We start from the raw sequence: 20,416 nt of genomic DNA on the forward strand, positions 1-20,416 counted from the left end.
TGTTCCCACTTCTTGGCTATTGGAAGTTACTATAGGCTGCATGTGTTCCTTCAAAATTCATATTATGCAATCCTAGCCCCCAGTGTGATGGTTTTAGGAAGTGAGACCTTTGGGAGGTCATGAGAGTTCTGCCATGGGAATAATTGCCCTTAGACAAGAGAACATGGAGGGTTTCCTTCCTCCTTCTGCCACTTGAGGTGACAGTGAAATGACAGCCATCTATAAACCAGGGGGCCAGCTCTTACCAGACAAAGAATTTGCCAGTGCCTTGATCTTGGACTTCTTGTGAGAAATAAGTTTTTGTAATTTATAAACCAGCTAGTCAATGGTAATTTGTTACAGCAACAGACAAAGACAGAAGCCACCCCACTTTAAAGTTGAGATTTCCGACTCCTGGTCTAATGCTCTTTCCAGTATTACCACAAAAGGAACTGATGGTTCTATACCCTAAAGCGTCCCCCAAACTCAAGAGATTTTCAGGGAAATGGTCATCGTATGTAAAATAATTAGCCAATTGAAATATTGATGCTCAGCTTTTGTGAATAAATGAATCATATAGCTAAGCTGGGTTCATTCAGACTTTATTTAAGTTTCTTTAAGCTTATCTCTACATTCTCCTTTTCCCTATTTAAAAAGGAAACAATTTCCAGAAAGATAACAACAGATCATTAGCTGATGCAGTATCTCCAGAATTATTTTTCTTTTCTTTTCTTTTTTTTTTTTTTTTTTTAGACCAGACCTTGTTCTGTTGCCTAGACTGGAGTGCAGTGGTGCAAGTGGTGCAATCACAGCTCACTGCACCACAAACTCCTGGACTCAAGCAATCCTCCTGCCTCTGGGACTACAGACACATGCCACCACATCCAGTTCATTTTTTTCTAAAGTGTTTTTTTGTTTTTTTTGTTTTTTGAGACAGGGTCTTACTATGTTGCCCAGACTGGTCTCAAACTCCCAGGCTCAAGCAATCCTCTGTCTCAGCCTCCCAAAGTGCTGGGATTACAGATGTGAGCCACTGCACCTGGCCCCTAGAATTGTTTTTAGAGGTGAAACTTCAAGGTGAAATATAGTACATAACTGCTTTTCAGATAAACAAGTCCAGAGAGCACATTCTCTTGGGTTCTCTTGATGTGAGCTAAGCTACTGCTAGCACTTGGCATCACTTCAAAAACCTGAGGTGTTTCCAACACCTTAGGACACGTGAACAAGGCCTGCTTCCAAAGCTGGCTTCTATCTGGTAGTCCCATTAACACCGGGGCACACCTCTTCCCTGGAGCTCTGTGTACAGAGTACCTCCTCCCTAGGACTATACAAGGACTGAACCAGAAGGAAGAGGACAGGGCAGAGCCATGAACATCATCCTGGAAATCCTTCTGCTTCTGATCACCATCATCTACTCCTACTTGGAGTCGTTGGTAAAGTTTTTCATTCCTCAGAGGAGAAAATCTGTGGCTGGGGAGATTGTTTTCATTACTGGAGCTGGGCACGGAATAGGCAGGCGGACTGCCTATGAATTTGCAAAACAACAGAGCATACTGGTTCTGTGGGATATTAATAAGGTAATGTATACATCTTCCAACCTTTTAAAGTCACAGAGTAAGATAAGCATTTTAAGAATTCTTTGACTTACCATCTACTTATCTTTGTAATTTTGTTTTTCAAAGTTTGATAAATTCCCTGGTGCCTTAGTCTGTATATGCATCAGGTTAGTTAGATGAAGGGAATGTAATTGAGAACTAAGCAGCGATTTTTATGACATGGTGTGCAGGTTGATAGCAAAGACTCAGGAGCCAGGCTCCTTCCCAGCTGCTAAATGAGGCAAGTCACGTATTATCTCTCAGCCTGTTTTCTTGGTTCTGAAGTGGGGATAATAACTTAGGAGATGGGCAAGAACGAGATCTGAAAATTACAGCTAATAGGCTGAATCTGGCCAGTGGGCAGCCTGTTGAACTAAGAATGAGTTTTACATTTTGAAAGGTCACCAAACAAAAGTCAAACAAAGAAGAACATGCAACAGAAACCTTTAGTGCCTCCCCTCATACACATGCAACACAATCCTAAAATATTTACTATCTGACCCTTTACAGAAAATGTTTGCCAGTCCCTAGTCAAAAGGATTAAATAAGTAATATTTTCAGTACTTAGCACACAGTAAACGATACCTGGCACATGATAAACAATAACTGTGTTAAATAAAATATGTGTGCAGTGAGTCAGGCTTTCCCTTGGACATCAGCAGGTTTCCTGTGTTCTTATTTGTAAACACCTACATGAACAACCCCAGATAAAACTGAAGTAACTGAAATCTTGTATCTTTTACTCTAAACTTGTAAATTCTGGTAAGGCCATGAAAATATACACAGAAAAGTGTTTACAGGATGTTAGGATTGGAAAAATTGTGAAGTACTTCTTGAAAATCACGTTTTCCACAAATTACAGTGAGGTTTTAATTACCATTATATTATTTCTTTCTCATGTTCTTTGCTGTCATGTTCAGTTGAAACCTAAAATGTCTCTTAAACTTAGAGAATTAATTCTTTTTTGTTTTTTTCTGAATAGTGAAGAATGCTATTCAAAAAAGCTAGTACATTTTTATTTAACAGATATAAGCATTTATATAATAGATGAGCTGATGTATATAAAAATGATTTGCCATCTGTTTGGTCTTTGAAGAAATTTGAATGAACTTTCTGGAAGATACCAAGAATTTGCAAATCGAGAAAATTGCTGCCTGTTGTTCTTAGGCATTTGTCCAAAAACATAAATAAGTATAAGTCTATAAAAAGGGCTTGATGAAATCTAACCTTCAAATCTCTTTCCAGATGTGTATTTTTGGGGAAAGGACCATATTTATTAAGTTTTTTTTTAATTTTAAAATTTCCAGAGACAAGAGAAAAGTAAATTAGAAGGAAGTCGTATTAAAAATGACTTAAGGGCGGGTGCAGTGGGTTACACCCGTAATCCCAGCACTTTGGGAGGCCGAGGTGGGCAGATTGCTGGAGCCCAGGAGTTCGAGACCAGCCTAGGCAACACAGCAAAACCTCCACCTCTACAAAAAATACAAATATTAGCTTGGTTTGGTGGTGCGCACCCACAGTCCCAGCTACTCAGGGGGCTGAGGTGGGAGGATCGTTTCAGTTCAGGAAGCCAAGGTTGCAATGAGCTATGATGACATCATTGCACTCCAACCTGGGCGATAGAGCCAGGTACTATCTGAAAAAAAAAAAAAAAAAAAAAAAGACTTAAGAAGAATGGGTAACCCAACATCAAAAATTCTCTTTGAATCATTAAATTTTATGGTTAAACATTTAAGCTACTGAATGATTCACTCTAAGGCTGTAATGTAACTCAGATCTCCTTTAGGCGAGGAAGACGCTATCTGAGTTTTCACCATAACTGGCTCCTTTTGCCCTATGAGATGAGAGACACAGTAGCAGTTTGGCCCTTATGCAATCTAAACTGTTGCTTTGGGAATACAGTTCAAAAAACACACTGGAATTTAAGCTAAAGCAGTGTTTTGCTAACAAAAAGACAAGGCATTACATTTTGCAATTTTGCAATTATCTAGCTCAGTTACAAAACTGAATAATTAATTCTTCAATCAAAACATCTGATGAATGCTCTGGTTACTAATGCTCTCTACTGACCTAGAAACAGATGAGAGAGTATGGTGTGGTTTGTGCAATCTGGCAGTGAGCAAGCTACCATCTAAGTCAGTGAAAGACTCTCCTATCCTTTTTTTAATCTTCTGCAATCCCACAAAAGGCTAATTGAGGGGATACTGACTTTGCGACTGGGTCCTAACATCCATGTTTGGGGAGTTCAGACTGCTGCTCCAGGGTTTAGCTTACAGTCGTGAAATACAAAGGACCCAGAGACCACTCGTTAGAGGATTGCCCTAAATAGTAGCAACACCACTGTCATCCAAATACGCAAAGAATAGGGCTTTTCAGGTATCCTTGCCTGTTCGTCACAGAGAAGAGTTTACCGATTGTGAGATGGAAAAGTATAATTTTTAAAACCTTATAATCTTTTCTATAAAAGTCACCTGATGTCAAAACTTGAAAAGAATTCTAATTTTCCAGAAATGTGAGTCAAGGAACATTAGGGCAATTTTATCTTAAGAAAGAGGCCTTTGAATTTAGGCTGAAAGTAAATTGCTCTGTCTCCATGTCCTATGGTTATGGGCAAGGTTGGTACATAAATGAGAAATCGATCCAGTGGCCTTGCTCATCTCACTCCCAAACACCTGAAGAATGTAATATTATATCTCCTAGAGTAGCAGCATGGTCCCCCTATGAAAGTCCTTCTATAAGAGCCTTCTTTCCCCTTCCCTCCTAGGAGGATGAGCCAGAATCATTGAGAAAAGTATGATGGGCAGAGGCATGTAGTTTACCGTTACCACTAGTTTAGAATTGCTACTTAGCATTTTATTGCTTATTACATAGTTCATGCTTAACAAATGTATGATAAATTAATGGCTGAGTTTTTCTTTCTTCTCCAAATTCATCTTCCATGGCACCATGAAGAGCAACATTTTTCAAGAATGTTCTTTAAGGTTTGAAAGCAGCCTGCTTTAGAGAAACTGCCTACTGTACAGCCTCCAACCAAGAGGAAAAACTGGAAAAAGCATGAAGGGATTTTGTTTTGTTTTGTTTGCTTTGGTTTTAATATGAGCATTCCCTGGCAGAAAAGCCGGGGGTAATCTCGTTGCAACTAGGCAATCACTCTCGAGAAATTTTCTAAAAAATAAGGAGGCCAATTTTTATTTTATTTTATTTTATTTTATTTTGAGACAAAGTCCCACTCTGTCACCCAGATTGGAGTGCAATGGAATGATTTCAGCTCAGTGCAACCTCCGCCTCCCGGGTTCAAGTGATTCTCCTGTCTAAACTTCCCTAGTAGCTGGGATTACAGGCCCCCGCCACCATGCACAGTTAATTTTTTGTATTTTTAGTAGACATGGGGTTTCACCATGCTGGCCAGGCTGGTCTCAAACTCCTGACCTCAAGTGATCCACCCTCCTCAGCCTCCCAAAGCGCTGGGATTACAGGCATGAGCCACTGCACCCGACCCAGGAGGCCAATTTTTAAAAGATTAACTACCTTCATGTCCAAAATGAATGTTAATCGTTCATTTTGGGCATGAATGTTAATTTTTTTTTTTTTTTTTTTTTTTTTTTTTTTTTTTGAGACAGAGTCTCACATTGTTGCCTAGGCTGGAGTGCAGTTTGCCTAGGCTGGAGTCCAGTGGCACTGTCTCCGCTCACTGCAACTTCTTCCTCCCAGGCTCAAGCAATTCTCCTGCCTCAGCCTCCCAAGTAGCTGGGATTACAGGCCCACACCATCAGGCCTGGCTAATTTTGCATCAGGCCTGGCTAATTTTCAGTAGAGATGGGGTTTCACCATGTTGGCCAGGCTGGTCTTGAACTCCTAACCTCGTGATCCGCCCTCCTCGGCCAATCAAAGTGCTGGGATTACAGGCGTGAGCCACCGCGCCAAGCCGAATGTTAATTCTTTTAAAAATTTTTGTTCTCCAATGTCTTCTCCACTTTTTTTCCGGAATTTGTTTCTTCCAATTACAGCGTGGTGTGGAGGAAACTGCAGCTGAGTGCCGAAAACTAGGCGTCACTGCGCATGCGTACGTGGTAGACTGCAGCAACAGAGAAGAAATCTATCGCTCTCTAAATCAGGTGAGACTTCAGGTTCACAAATTTCTTCAGATGATTTTGTTTCCTACGACGCTGACATGGAAAATGAGAAAGTTCTTTATGACTGCCTGATTTAAATGGATTTTAGCTGCTAACTGAAGTAGTTATGTGACCAAGGAAGGATATATACTTTTTTTCATGTATGTAATCCACTCAACTCTGCCATTATTATTCATATTATTAATCAATTTCATTCTGATCAGAAGTGTGAGCAGTGACACGAGTGACTGACAAAAGATTTATCATAAGGGAATATGGATCACTTCCTAGTTTTGTTTTAGTCCTATTAACTTTGCAGTAATTCTGCCTTCTCTTTACTTATTTCCCTTGTGAGATTTTATTTTGCTGTTAATGTAGTCTTCTATAGAAAATGTAATATTAATAATTATTATCACAATTATTTTAAAAGAGTAAATATCAAATAATCACAATGAACTAAGCACTCCAACAAACTTTACATTTTTTAATCAAATCCCTACAATAAGCCTGTAAACTTCATTTACAAATGAGCAAATTATGACTTACAGAGGTTGAGCCAGACCAAGGTCATGTACTTAGTAGGTTATGAAACCAGGATTACCCAACCAGCACTTTAGACCAGGTGCAGTGGTTCACACATGTAATCCCAGCACTTTGTGAGGCCAACGTGGAAGGATCACATGAGACCAAGAGCTCGAGACCAGCCTGGGCAATGTAGTGAGACTCTATCTCTTAAAAAAAAAAAAAAAATTAAAGAAAACCACTTTTTAAAAAAATGAGCACTTTAAAAATATTTGGTCAGAACTTATATAGTAATTTATCAACATAAATGTTAATTTCACTTTACTGATAAACTTGCAAAACATGATGTGCTGGGTATTGAAATTTAGATGTTAAAAGAACAGTTTATCCCACCTTTATGACAGTGCTCCGCTGGCCTCCACTATTTGAGCTCAACAGTCCATCTTGCCTGAACTCTGAGAGACCTCATACAGTGGAAGAAAGACTCTAATCTCTGGATTATATTGGTCCCAAAACTTTGAGTTTGTATAACACACCCAATGAATGTATTCTTTCAATTTCAAAAGGTGAAGAAAGAAGTGGGTGATGTGACAATTGTGGTGAATAATGCTGGGACAGTATATCCAGCCGATCTTCGCAGCACCAAGGATGAAGAGATTACCAAAACATTTGAGGTCAACATCCTAGGACATTTTTGGGTGAGTGTGAGTCAGAAACCTTTCAGATTTGTGCACCTTCTCTTAAGATACATGAAACTTATAACGGAGTTCACATACTTCTGGACAGGAAACTGGCCAGATCTTTGCCTTAATCAAGAATCATCAAATTTGTTTGAGTAGAAGAGCCACAGAGTCTCTGACACAAGGACACAGAATTCAAGTGGACACAACACACTAGAATGTAAGCTACTTGGTCTGTCTTGTCCACCAGTATCTGACGCAAAGCTTGGCATGTACCAAGAATTCAACAAATATTTGTGGAGGTTTGTTAAGGGTTGTCAGTGTACATCTTTTCAATGCTCTCACTTGTGACCTCATTTTTTTCCCTCCACACTATGATTTTGTAATGTGTCCTCATTTTGTGGAATTTTAGAATGGGAAGGACATCAGAAGTAATTACGTGGATGTATATAGGGTCAAGGACACTTTTGGATGAGACTCTGAGGCAAGTTCTAGATCCATGGGATGCTAGAACTGAGAAATGCAGCTACACAGACCTCATATAATTGGTTAGTTTTGTGGAAGATGGAAATATCAACTTCAGCTGCCTTTGTATAGAAATTTTTATGGTTAATCTTCCAGTGCCTCAATATTAGTGTAGAATCTAGGGCAAATCTGGATTCTGGAAGAAAGAAGAAAAAAAAAGAGATGTGTCCCCCTTACCTTTACCAGCTCCTCACATATGTGAATTGGCTCCCATGCCCACCAAACTACATGGAGACCTCATGTATTAGTTACCTATAGCTGCATAACAAATTATACAAAACTTAGTGGTTTAAAGCAACAATATATGTTCACCATCCTCTCACAGTTTCTGTGGGTTGGGAATTTGGGGGTAGCTTGGGTTGGGAGTTCTAGTTCTATGAATTTGCACAGGATTTACTACATTCTTATAAAATTTTATCGATGTTTCTCACAAAAGAGGTTTTTGGAAAAAAAGAAAGACTTGTTTCCTGTAACATCAACATATAATATACAATATTACAAATAGGGAGATAGTGAATTCAATCATGATGCATAAGTGTGGTGTAGAACACTCAGCTTACACTACTCAACTGCCTTAATACAGTTACACAAGATTTCACTCTTTTAATTAGAATGATAAAGCCCCAAACCAAAAAATTACATGACACTAAATTATCATAAGGAATTATTTTACTTCTGAAAACTCTGAATTTTTCCCTTAATATTGTTTAGATGACATATCCAAAAAAGGATCTATTTGATTCCTTCTGAAGGGAAGGATGGGGAATACTGAGATTAGTGTTGGCATGGGGTATACCATACCAATACATTTGTATCGTTATTTCTATCATTTGTATAGAATTAATCATGGAATGCTTGGAAGTATTTTATTTCAGTTTATAAGTTCTCTCAAATGCCTTTCTGTCTTAACAAAAATAAAACTACCTGATTTGGAAACCTAACACCTATGTCATTGTTTTTCTTCTTTCTACAATGATCCTTAAGATCACAAAAGCACTTCTTCCATCGATGATAGAGAGAAATCATGGCCACATCGTCACGGTGGCTTCAGTGTGTGGCCACGAAGTGATTCCTTACCTCATCCCATATTGGTAAGTATCACATGCCAGCCATGTTATATATTTTTACACTTTGAAGGGAGCATTACACTTCACATTGTTACCGGTGGAGGGTGTCCTGGTTCTTGGCATCTTGAACAAAGAATTGGACAAAACACACCAAAATGCCAGGAAAGAACGAAGCAACAAAAGCAGAGATCTACTGAAAATGAAAGTATGCTTCACAGGGTGGGAGTGGGCCCAAGCACAGGGGCTCAAGAGCCCATTACAGAATTTTCTGGGGTTTAAATACCCTCTAGAGGTTTCCACTGGTTACTCAGTGTACACCCTATGTAAATGAAGAGGATGAATTAAATTTACAAAGTCATTTACTCAGTGTACACCCCATGTAAATGGAGAGGATATTTCCTGTCATAACTGAAGTGTTTCCATTTGATTTAGTTCTAGGAAGTCAGCATGAATCGGCCTTATGTTCCCTGCCTCCAGACCCTATTCTCCTGCCTCAAGATGGCAATGCTCAGAGCAGAGTGATTTTTGGTTAACAGAATACAAATTTACAGTGGTTTAGAATGAATTTTTTAAATGACTTTTTCTAAAGCAATGAAACCGGGTTGTAATTATATTTAAAATGCTTTTAGATTTCTGCAAATTCTTCTGTAGAACAATGAGAGAAAACAGTAATGCCAAGCATGTTTCCATTGTTTCCTCCACAGACTAAGAAGCAAAACCTACAGAAGCTAAAAAGAACACATGTCTATGTCATGGCCTTGGTGCCCAAAATAAGACAATCATAGTGGTCCCTGGATCAAAACATTTTACAGTGTGCTTGTGCCATGAACGTGTGTGTGTGTGCGTGTGTGAGAGAGAAAGACAGAGAGAAAGACAGAGAGAGAGAGAAACAACTCTACCTGACTAAAAGTTGCAGATACCACACTCCACGCACCACCAAAGACTTAAAGGGAAGGAGGTGGGAGGCCCTAAGGATATACTACTGTATTTGCCAAATATCCTTTCCTGTAAACTCTTCTCCAGATCCTCATAATAAAATCAAGAGGCCAAAGTGGCAACCATTATCAAGAGAAAAACCATCAACTCAGTTATTGAGAGAGAAAGGAGAAATGAGCAGCGTCCTACAGAAGTCTGTCAACACAGACATCAATTTTGTAGAATTACTAAATATGTTTTTCCTGATTCATATTTTTCAAAATAAAAGCAATAAAAACTGATTAGAAAACAGTTTGAAGATTCAATGGAAAAACCTTACATGTAGGATGGAAAACTGAACATTAAGCCAATCAATACAGTTATTTTTGTTCTTTTGCTATCGTTGTTTAAGAAATGAGATACGTTCACAATTCTGCTTAATCGTATAAAAAAAGGAAAATGAATTGCCATTTATACTCTCAGAAAAATCACAAGTGGCTGATTTTTGGCTTCTACTTGTTCTTTTTTTTTTTTTTTTTTGAGACGGAGTCTGGCTCTGTCGCCCAGGCTGGAGTGCAGTGGCGCTATCTCGGCTCACTGCAAGCTCCGCCTCCCAGGTTCATGCCATTCTCCTGCCTTAGCCTCCCGAGTAGCTGGGATTATAGGAGCCCGCCACCATGCCTGGCTAATTTATTTTTGTATTTTTAGCAGAAATGGGGTTTCACCATGTTAGCCAGGATCTACTTGTTCTTAAGTCAAATGATACCGCCTTCTCACAGAAAACTGAGGATTGGTTTCACTCTCCCTTAGCTAACAATGCTTAATAATTCTCTTACAGTTCCAGCAAATTTGCTGCTGTTGGCTTTCACAGAGGTCTGACATCAGAACTTCAAGCTTTGGGAAAAACTGGTATCAAAACCTCATGTCTCTGCCCAGTTTTTGTGAATACTGGGTTCACCAAAAATCCAAGCACAAGGTAAGGTCAAAATCAAGTTAGAATGAGACTGTGGTATGATAAATTGATATGAAAACTAATGAGAAATGTTTAGGCAGGCCAACTAATAGAAACAAAATGGAACAGGAAAATTATTTTTTCTTATTAATATTATTATCTTGAATTAAAGGAATAAAGGGGAAAAACATTAGGGACGAGCAGGAATGATCAGCTACCAATGAACTGAGATATTTATTTGTGTCCGGGAAAAAGCTTAACACACACTCAGGGGCCAAGAGTAAGTGGGAAGTGGGAATGGGACAAGGGGGGCTGGAGAGGTGTGCTTGAGGGAACGGCAGAGTCTCCTCTCCTGGACACCACACCCACAAAATCAATGATACCTAACATTCCCCCCTTCCATTAGTGGTTCATCCTCTTCAAACAGAGCATGGAAAGGTATGGGTACTTATGCCTCTTTTATGTCTTCCACAGCACTGGCCACAATGTTAACATAAGGCACCCAAACATTTTCCAAACTTGTCTCATCCTAAGAATTATTGCATGTGCTTACTTAAAAAATAAAGTTCATAGGCTCGTCCTTAGGAATTTCTAAGGAAATTCTGATCCAGTAGACTAGGATTAATTCCAAGAATTAGGAGTTTTGTTTTGTTTTGTCTTACAAGCATACCAGATGAGAATAGAGGCAGGTTTGGAAAACTTTGATATATTCAATATTATCAGAGGGCAAGCTTGTAGTCCTAGAGACCAGGGAAGCTAAGGCGAGAGGAAGGTAGGAGTTCGAGGCTGTAGTGCACTATGATTGCACCTGTGAATAGCCATTGCACTCCAACCTGGGCAACACAGTGAGACCTCTGTCTCTAAATACACACACACACATGCACACACGCACACAATCTCTATATACATTTGATCGCTGTTACCACCCTGTCTTTAAAATGCAAATATTCCAAGGACCAGCAAATAAATTTAATCTCTAGCTCCTTAGTCAAGGTGAATTTCTGCAAGAACTCTTGTCTCTGGTGAGAGAGGATTTGAGACCATAAGAGAGGAAAAAGTAGTCCTGAAAGGAGAAGAAAAAAGCAGGAAGGTGTGGATAAGGCCTGAAAATTAAGCCATCTGCTTAACAAATTTTTCTAATTCTGGTATATATTCTGCTGCAGATTAACAAAATATACTAAGCTTAATGATTCAAAACCAATTTTTTACTGGAAGGGAATTAGTCCTAAACATATTCATTCAAATGAACTGAACAATTCTCTGTTGAGTGCCGCCTCATTTGAGGATACTGACTCTTACAGCCTGAGTTAGCTGTGTGGTCTCTGCAGCTGGAGTCTCTCCCTGCCACTGGAGTCCTTCATGGTGTTAGACCATAGGTACTGTTGATTAAAGAAAAATAAATAAGTTTTTGTTTTTGTTTTTGTTTTTTGAGACAGAGTCTCGCTCTGTCACCCAGGCTGGAGTGCAGTGGCTCAATCTCGGCTCAGTGCAACCTCTGCCTTCTGGGTTCAAGTGATTCCCCTTCCTCAGCCTCCTGAGTATTTGGGATTACAGGCACCCACCACCACACCTGGCTAATTTTTGTATTTTTAGTAGAGACGGAGTTTCGCCATGTTGGCCAGGCTGGTCTCGAACTCCTGACCTCAGGTGATCTGCCTGCCTCGGCCTCCTAAAATGCTGGGATTACAGGCATGAACCACCACAACCAGCCAAAAAAATAAGTTTTTAAAGAATTAAAGGTGTTGATTTTATTTAGAAGCCTTACTGAAGACTACAGAAGGAGGCCTGTAGCCTGAGAGCAGCCCTTTAGAGAGGTTCAGCTGGACTGCTCTGGTACTGGGGGCCATGTGCTCCATCCTGTGTTGTCTTCAAAGCATCTTTCCAGAGAGCTGCACATTGTCACAGAGTCAGGGACTTTGTGAAATTATGCTGACAAGCAGAAGTGAGCAAACGTGGCTTCTTACATTTTCTCTGTTGTCTCACAGTACTTAATAAGTATGCGATATGCAAGTAAATACTATAGTACTGTTGCAACTCCTGACTGTTTTCTTAGACAAAGAATTGGGCCCAATAAAAACCCTCTTGGTAGGCTTTCAGGCTTAGCGTACCATGAGTTTTCCTAAGGGTATCCTGCCACTCTTGGGGAAGGCATAATAGATGAGAAGAGTAAAGATGATGGAACTCTGGGTATAGGGTTCCTGGGGGCTAACTTAGGGGCAGACACAGGCAATGCTAAAGATTTGGGATTGGTTTTATAGAGGTTGCTGGATTGTGAATTTCCTTAGTCAGGGCTAAGGCATTGATATGTAATGTCACACTTGGCTCTGAGGCTGGGTTGTTGGATCCATATAGATGACATCAGGGAGAGAAAGGGCAGAACAGAGTAATTTAGAAATGTATTGACTTGTATTACTCTCTGTTGGCTTTGCTATTCAATGCAGTGGAGAAGTGAATCACATACTAATCTGCAGTAAACCACAGATCATCCCAGGGAATGGAGTTTTAACATTCACTGGTTTCCTAACTCCTCACCCAGCCTTTACATTCACTGGCTGTTCAGTCCACGCCTAGACATCTTAATTTGAATACAACATTTTAAATCGATTTATGTTTTAATTTTCTGTCATCATCTTGCACTAACAGGCAATTGTTCACTAAGCCTATGTTTATGAATATTTCTCAAGAATACATGTACACGGCCTTCAGTATAAGGAAGGTCATACCTCCAGTTGTCATACTCCTTGGGCGCCTCTTAAATTCTCATTAAACTGCAGGATAGGCAAGTCAGAAGTGAATCTCAAATATGAAATTCTTACCAGAAAGGGGTCCCAATCCAGACCCCAAGAGAGGGTTCTTAGATTTTTCCCAAGAAACAATTTGGGGCAAGGCCACAGTGCAAAGCAAAAGCAAGCTTATTAGGAAAGTAAAGGAGTAGAGAATGGCTACTCCACGAAGGAGAATGGCTACTCCACCGAGAAGAATGGCTGGGGCTGCTCCACCAAGGATATTTAGTTACTTCTTGATTATATGCTAAACAAGGGGTGGATTATTCATGAGTTTTCCGGGAAAGGGGTGAGCAATTCCCAAAACTGAGATTTCCTCCCATTTTTAGACCATATCGGGTAACTTCCTGCCATTGCCATGGTATTTGTAAACTGTCATAGTGCTGGTAGAAGTGTCTCTTAGCATGCTAATTAATATATTATAGTCAGCTTATAATGAGCAGTGAGGACAACCAGAGGTCACTTTCATCACCATCTTGGTTTTGGTGGGTTTTGGCCGGCTTCTTTACTGCACCCTATTTTATCAGCAAGATCTTTATGACCTGAATCTTGTGCCAACCTCCTTTATTATCCTGTGACAAAGAATGCTTTAGCTTCCTGGGAATGAAGCCCAGTAGGTGTCAGCCTTCTTTTACCCAGGCCCTATTCAAGATGGAGTTGCTCTGATTTAAACGCCTCTGACAAAATGATGACCTCAAAACAATCCAGCTTTATGGAATACCTCCACAAGAAAGAAAGTATACTTAGCTATAGAATTTTCTCCTTGCATCCAACAGGCTTTGAGACGTCAGATCTTTCCTTCCTGTCCCATGATTAATCCTAGCCGTTCCTCTTTCTTGCATGGCTCCTCTACTCCTTACCATCTAATGCCTCTCCACCATTTTGATATTTTGACTAAGTGAGCTATGAAACACATCTACTGGATATGAAAGTATAAGTTTCTGATAACAAAACATCAACATGGGATGTGGAGGAAGTGGGAAGGGTGGCATTAATGCAGCAAATCCTGGAATATTTTAAATCTTCATTCTAAATTTAGTAAAAATACAGGATAATTTTCCTACCATCATTTACTTATGAAATTAAAATTTTAGAAAATAAAAATAAACTTTCCTCTTTTTAATCACAGATTATGGCCTGTATTGGAGACAGATGAAGTTGTAAGAAGTCTGATAGATGGAATACTTACCAATAAGAAAATGATTTTTGTTCCATCATATATCAATATCTTTCTGATACTAAAGAAGTAAGTACAGCACAGAACACCTAAATACTAAAACACCAATAGAGCTTTTTTTTTTTTTTTTTTTTTGAGACAGAGTCTTACTCTGTCACCCTGACTGGATTGCAGTGGCACGATCTTGGCTCACTGCAACCTCTACCTCCTGGGTTCAAGCCATTCTCGTGCCTCAGATCCCTATGTAACTGGGACTACAGGTGTGTGCTACCACACCACACCACACCCAGCTAATTTTTGTATTTTTTGATAGAGATGGGGTTTCCCCGTGCTGGCCAGGCTGGGCTCGAACTCCTGACCTCAAGTTATCCTCCTGTCTTGGCCTCCCAAAGTGCTGGGATTACAGGCATGAGCCACCGTGCCTGGCCCAGTAGAGCTATTATTATGGAGAATCTTTCAGTTGTGAAAATTGGCATGGAAACTCTCCATCCTTGGGGAGAACAGTTAAGTTTCCTCTGTTCTTTTCCTACCCAGTCTATAAAAAGAGAATGATTCATTTTCTCTACCAAATCTACCGTCTCTGTGCAAACTTTGCTGAAGACTATTCTAACTAAAGGAAACACAGTTTAAAAAGAATGCAATATAGTGAAGTAGTTAATAATAAAGACTCCATTTTTAAAAGCCTGCTAGAAGTTTGGTTGGGATTGCACTGAATCTATAGATCAATTGGGGGGAATTGACATATCAACAATATTGAGTTTTCGAATCCAAGAACCTAATATCTATTTTTTAAATCTTCTTCAAAATCTTTAAATCTTTAAATTGTATTTTGTAGTTTTTGATGTTTAAGTCTTGCACATATTTTATCAGATTTATTCCAAAGTATTTCACGAGTTCTTTTTTTTGTTTTTTGAGACAGAGTTTTGCCCTTGTTGCCCAAGCTGGAGTGCAGTGGTGTGATCTCGGCTCACTGCAACTTAGGATGCCTGGCTTCAAGTGATTCTCCTGCCTCAGCCTCCCAAGTAGCTGGGCTTACAGGCACCTGTCCCCTCGCCCAACTAATTTTTTGAATTTGTAGTAGAGATGGGGTTTCACCATGTTGGCCAGGCTGGTCTCGAACTCCTGACCTCATGTGATCCACCTGCCTCAGCCTCCTAAAGTGCCGGAATTACAGGCATGAGCCATCGTGCCCAGCCCTATTTCACAGTTTTTGATGCTAATGCAAATGGCATTTTAAAAAAATTTTATATTTACCATTGTTTGTTGTCAGTATATATTGGATTTTTGTAATTTGATTTCATATTTTGCAACCTTGCTAAATTGCTAAACTTTTTGTTTGCTAAACTCAGTAAGTTTTTTGTTTTGTTTTGTTTTGTTTTTTGGTAGATTCCTGAGCCTCTAATTTTCTTTTGGGAAAGCTTTTAATTACAAATTTAATTTCTTTAATAGCTACATGGCAATTCAATTTACTTATTAATTCTTGGTAATGTGTGTCTTTCAAGGAATTTGTCCATTTCATCTAAGTTGTAGAATTTCTTTGGCATAAATTTGTACATAACATTCCCTTATTATCCTTTTAATGTCTTTAGAATGTCTTATTTATTTATTTATTTATTATTTTTATTTATTTATTTATTTTTTGAGATGGAGTCTTGCTCTGTTGCCCAGGCTGGAGTGCAGTGGCAAGATCTCGGCTCACTGCAATCTCTGCCTCCCGGATTCACGCCATCCTCCTGCCTCAGCCTCCCGAGTAGCTGGGACTACAGGCACCTGCCACCATGCCCAGCTAATTTTTATTTTTTTCAGTTTTTTTAGTAGAGACGGGGTTTTACCCCATTAGCCGGGATGGTCTCGATCTCCTGACCTTGTGATCTGCCTGCCTCGGCCTCCCAAAGTGCTGGGATTACAGGTGTGACCCACCGCACCCAGCCTATGTATTTATTTAGTAGAGACGGTCTCGCTTTGTTGCCCAAGCAACAAAGGTTTTGAATGCCTGGCCTCAAGCAATCCTCCTGCCTTGGCCTCCCAAAGTGCTGAGATTACAGGCATGAGCCACTGCACCTGGCCAAATGAATATGGTGATATCTTCTTTATAAGGATGCCATAAGAATAAAACAATATAATAGAAACAAAACTCCTATCACTGAAAAGATATAGACTTCAAATGTTAAAATCTTAGAGAACAGAATTTATATGAAATAGCAACAGCAACAATTCCCAGAGGATATACTCTCTCAGCTTTCTTCTGAGGAGCAGTTTATAAACTGAAATTGTATCAGTGAGAAGATAACTATACTAACTTCATAAGCCCTTGGACCTTTTTGAAACAAATCCATATAAATTATGAACAAACTTGAAATAGAACAATTTGAGAACAGGGTACAAACTGCATTGGTGTATCAATTTCAATATTTTGTTTTAGCTTAAATAGACTGACTTGAGATAACATAAGGAGAACCTTGACCCCCAAGCAACATCATCTCAAGAGTTGACTAGGCCGGGTGTGGTGTCTCATGCCTGTAATCCCAGCACTTTGGGAGGCCACGGCAGGCAGATCACTTGAAGTCAGGAGTTCGAGACCAGCCTGACCAACATGGTGAAACCCCAGCTCTACTAAAAATACAAAAATTAGTAGGTATGGTGACCTGTGCCTGTAATACCAGGCACTCGCAGGAGAATTGCTTGAATCCGGGAGGCAGAAGTTGAAGTGAGGCGAGATCGTGCCACTGCACTCCAGCCTGGGAGACAGAAGACTCTGTCTTGGAAAAATAAATTTAAAAAAAAAATGAAAAAAAAAAAAAAAGAGTTGACTAAATTAGTGTCTTGGTACTAAGCACTGTAGAAAGTGAGTTTCATGGAACACCTACTCTCTTGGGGCCTAAAGCAAGTCATATTAATATTGAAAATTACATGCATATGTACATGCATATACACGCATATGACCAAGGGGATAAAAACAATTATTCTGCCTGAGTTGGAGAATAGTATCCCAGTAAAATAAACAACAGTCTCAAAGTCTTTTTGAGACTTTTGTCTCAAAAGTCTCAAAAAGTCAAAGCTGTCATGGTGGTTTGTAACTAGGCAACAGGTATGTATTGTTAATTTTCTTTGCATTTAATTCCTTTTACAGAGAGACAACATTTTATGAGCAGATGCAATTACTAGCATGAAGGTTTCTTTGTGAGGGTAAAAGGCCCACATGAGCTCTCTTCTTATCCTTGTCCTTCTTTCAGCCAGATCTTCCCTGCCCGTTTGCTCCTTCCCCCATCTTTCACCCACCTACCCCCCAAACAAGGAAGTAAATCTTGCATTAGTCAACAATATCAAAGTGATTTTCAATATGACTTTCTTTGCAGAATATGTTATTTCTGCCTCTTTACATTCACATACTCTCTTCCTTTTTTTTTTTTCTTTTTTTTCCCCCCTTTTTTTCAGATGGAGTCTTGCTGTGTTGCCCAGGCTGGAGTGCAGTGGCTTGATCTCGGCTCACTGCAACCTCTGCCTCCTGGGTTCAAGAGATTCTCCTGCCTCAGCCTCCTGAATAGCTGGGATTACAGGCATGCGCCACCACGCCTGGCTAATTTTTTTGTATTTTTAGTAGAGACAGGGTTTCACCATGTTGGTCAAGCTGGTCTCGAACTCCTGACCTCATGATCTGGCCACCTCTGCCTCCCAAAGTGCTGGGTTACAGGCATGAGCCACTGGGCAGGCCACTCTCTTCCTTTCATCTGCCTACTCATCTCTTATGCATTCCTGGACATCAGTTGTCCTTTTGAAGCTTTCCTCCACTATCCGAGCCCATGTGAATCCTGCTTCCAGTTATAGCCCTTAATTCTAGATGGCCGATATTTTTCAATAATTGTTTTAAGGTGACCATTTTAGCCTCTCAGCTAAACAATAAGTTCCTCAAAGACAACAGCTGTTTTTTAAGTACTTTAGTTCACCTTATTATAGAGTGCGTAATAGGTACTCAGTAAATAGTAAAGGAGAGGTGAACGCTTGGATGGAATGGATTCTGATGGTGTCTCTTGGTGAGATTTTAGCATCAAGATTAATCAGCAATTTCAGCAATTAGCTCAGACCTTCATTTTAGATCTTTACTCATATCAGATAAGAGAGTGAGAAGAGTGGTATGTATCAGTGCTTTATTTATATTTGCATACAATTTGAACTATGAATATTACAAAGGTGCACACATAGGTTCAGACAGATTGATTTAAAATGACCAAAGATGACCTGTGGTGAGCGTATCTTAGGAGGCACTCCCTGGAGAGGGAATGTTCCCGAAAACATTTTCAGAGGGACAAACCATATGAAATTCAGTAAAACATAAATCATGAAGAAAACGGATTACTCTCTTTTTGACATGAAATGAGAATTTTAATGCATGGTTACAATTACTAATGTATTCTGCTGCAAGACGTTAATAAAGTTACTTTTTTGCAGGCTAGAATGTCTTGATGCTGTAATCAGAACACACTTTTTTTCCTTTTCTTCCAGCTTCAAATGCAGATTCATAATTGGGCTGACTTTTAATAATTGCAATGTTTTCTGCCTTGGGCTTGCAGCAGAAACTTGAGAAAATAGTGTTTGTTTAGGCAATAACTTATTTTTTTATTTTTTACTTTTTTTGAGATAGAGTTTCATTCTTGTCGCCCAGCTGGAGTGCAATGGCATGATCTTGGCTCACTGCAAGCTGCGTGTTTAGGCAATAATTTAGACTTTACCTTGCTTGTGATTATTATGGCAATTACTGTAGCCACAAGGCATAATTTTACTGTCTCATTTAAATTTTATGAATTTGAATGTTTTTACACTTTTCCTAATGAAGTCCACTGTGAAGTTATGTCAAAAAAAAGAAAAAAGAAAAAAGAAAAGATCCACACATAAAAGAGAGGTGATTGCAAAGGAAGTAAAGAAGAACGGAGGAAAATTAAACACAAACCAGATAACTCTCAGTGTATTCTAAATGACCAAAAAAAGAACTCTGTTGTCAAATATTTTAAACTGAAAATTTTTCAATTTTTTTTTCTTTTTTGTACAGGTTTCTTCCTGAACGCGCCTCAGCATTTTTAAATCGTATGCAGAATATTCAATTTGAAGCAGTGGTTGGCAACAAAATCAAAATGAAATGAATAAATAAGCTCTAGCCAGCGTTATATGCATGATAATGATATTAATAGTTTAGAATCAATGCTGCAAAGCTTTATTTCACATTTTTTCAGTCCTGTTAATATGAAAAACATTGGTTTGGCACTAACAGCAGTGAAATGATCAAGATTAATTACCTGTCTTCCTGTTTCTCAAGAATATTAATGTAGTTTTTAATAGGTCTGTTTTTCCTTTCATGCCTCTTAAAAACGTCTGTGCTTACATAAGCATACTTAAAAGGTTTTCTTTAAGATATTTTATTTTTCCATTTAAAGGTGGACAAAACTACCTCCCTAAGAGTAAATACAAAGATACTTATTTACACAGGGAAGGTTTAAGACTGTTCAAGTAGCATTCCAATCTGTAGCCACGCCACGGAATATCAACAAGAACACAGAATGAGTGCACAGCTAAGACAACAAGCTTCAGCAGGCAGCTTTATCTCAACCTGGACAGACTTTAAGATTCAGCATTTGAAAGATTTCCCTAGCCTCTTCCTTTTTCATCAGCCTGAAACGGTGCAACTCTATTCTGGACTTTATTACTTGAATCTGTCTTCTGTATAACTCTTAAGTCCACCAAAAGTGGACCCTCTATATTTCCTCCCTTTTTATAATCTTATAAGATACATTACGAAAGGTGACCGACTATATTTTAAATCTGAGAATTTTAAGTTCTAGTCCCATGATAACCTCTTTCTTTGTAGTTTATGCTTACATATATCCTTGGTCCCAGAGCTGTTTAGACAATTTTAGGCTCAAAAATTAAAGCTAACACAGGAAAAGGAACTGTACTGGCTATTACGTAACTAACAATGGATCCAAGAGAAGGAAGGGAAGAAAGAAAAGGTTTTTTTGTTTTTTGTTGTTTTTTGTTTGTTTGTTTGGTTTGAGATGGAGTCTCGCTCTGTCTCCCAGGCTGGAGTGCAGTGGTGCAATCTCAGCTCACTGCAAGCTCC

At 39.2% G+C, this 20,416-nt stretch overlaps 2 protein-coding genes across 3 annotated transcripts in view; one reads left to right on the top strand and one right to left on the bottom strand.

Moving 5' to 3' along the window:
* The window catches only part of SPP1 (secreted phosphoprotein 1), an 899,378-nt gene that overhangs the window by 644,166 nt on the left and 234,796 nt on the right, over nt 1–20,416 (bottom strand). The gene's annotated exons all lie outside the window — the stretch shown is intronic.
* HSD17B13 (hydroxysteroid 17-beta dehydrogenase 13) lies at nt 1,177–20,242 on the top strand. The gene is made up of 7 exons (XM_050790496.1): nt 1,177–1,556; nt 5,582–5,689; nt 6,775–6,906; nt 8,398–8,504; nt 10,234–10,371; nt 14,260–14,376; nt 19,352–20,242. Exons 1-7 carry the CDS (start codon nt 1,347–1,349, stop codon nt 19,440–19,442), a joined length of 903 nt encoding a protein of 300 aa, XP_050646453.1. The 5' UTR covers nt 1,177–1,346; the 3' UTR covers nt 19,443–20,242.

This window comes from Macaca thibetana, chromosome 5, assembly GCF_024542745.1.
Source record: "Macaca thibetana thibetana isolate TM-01 chromosome 5, ASM2454274v1, whole genome shotgun sequence".
Taxonomy (NCBI): domain Eukaryota; kingdom Metazoa; phylum Chordata; class Mammalia; order Primates; family Cercopithecidae; genus Macaca; species Macaca thibetana.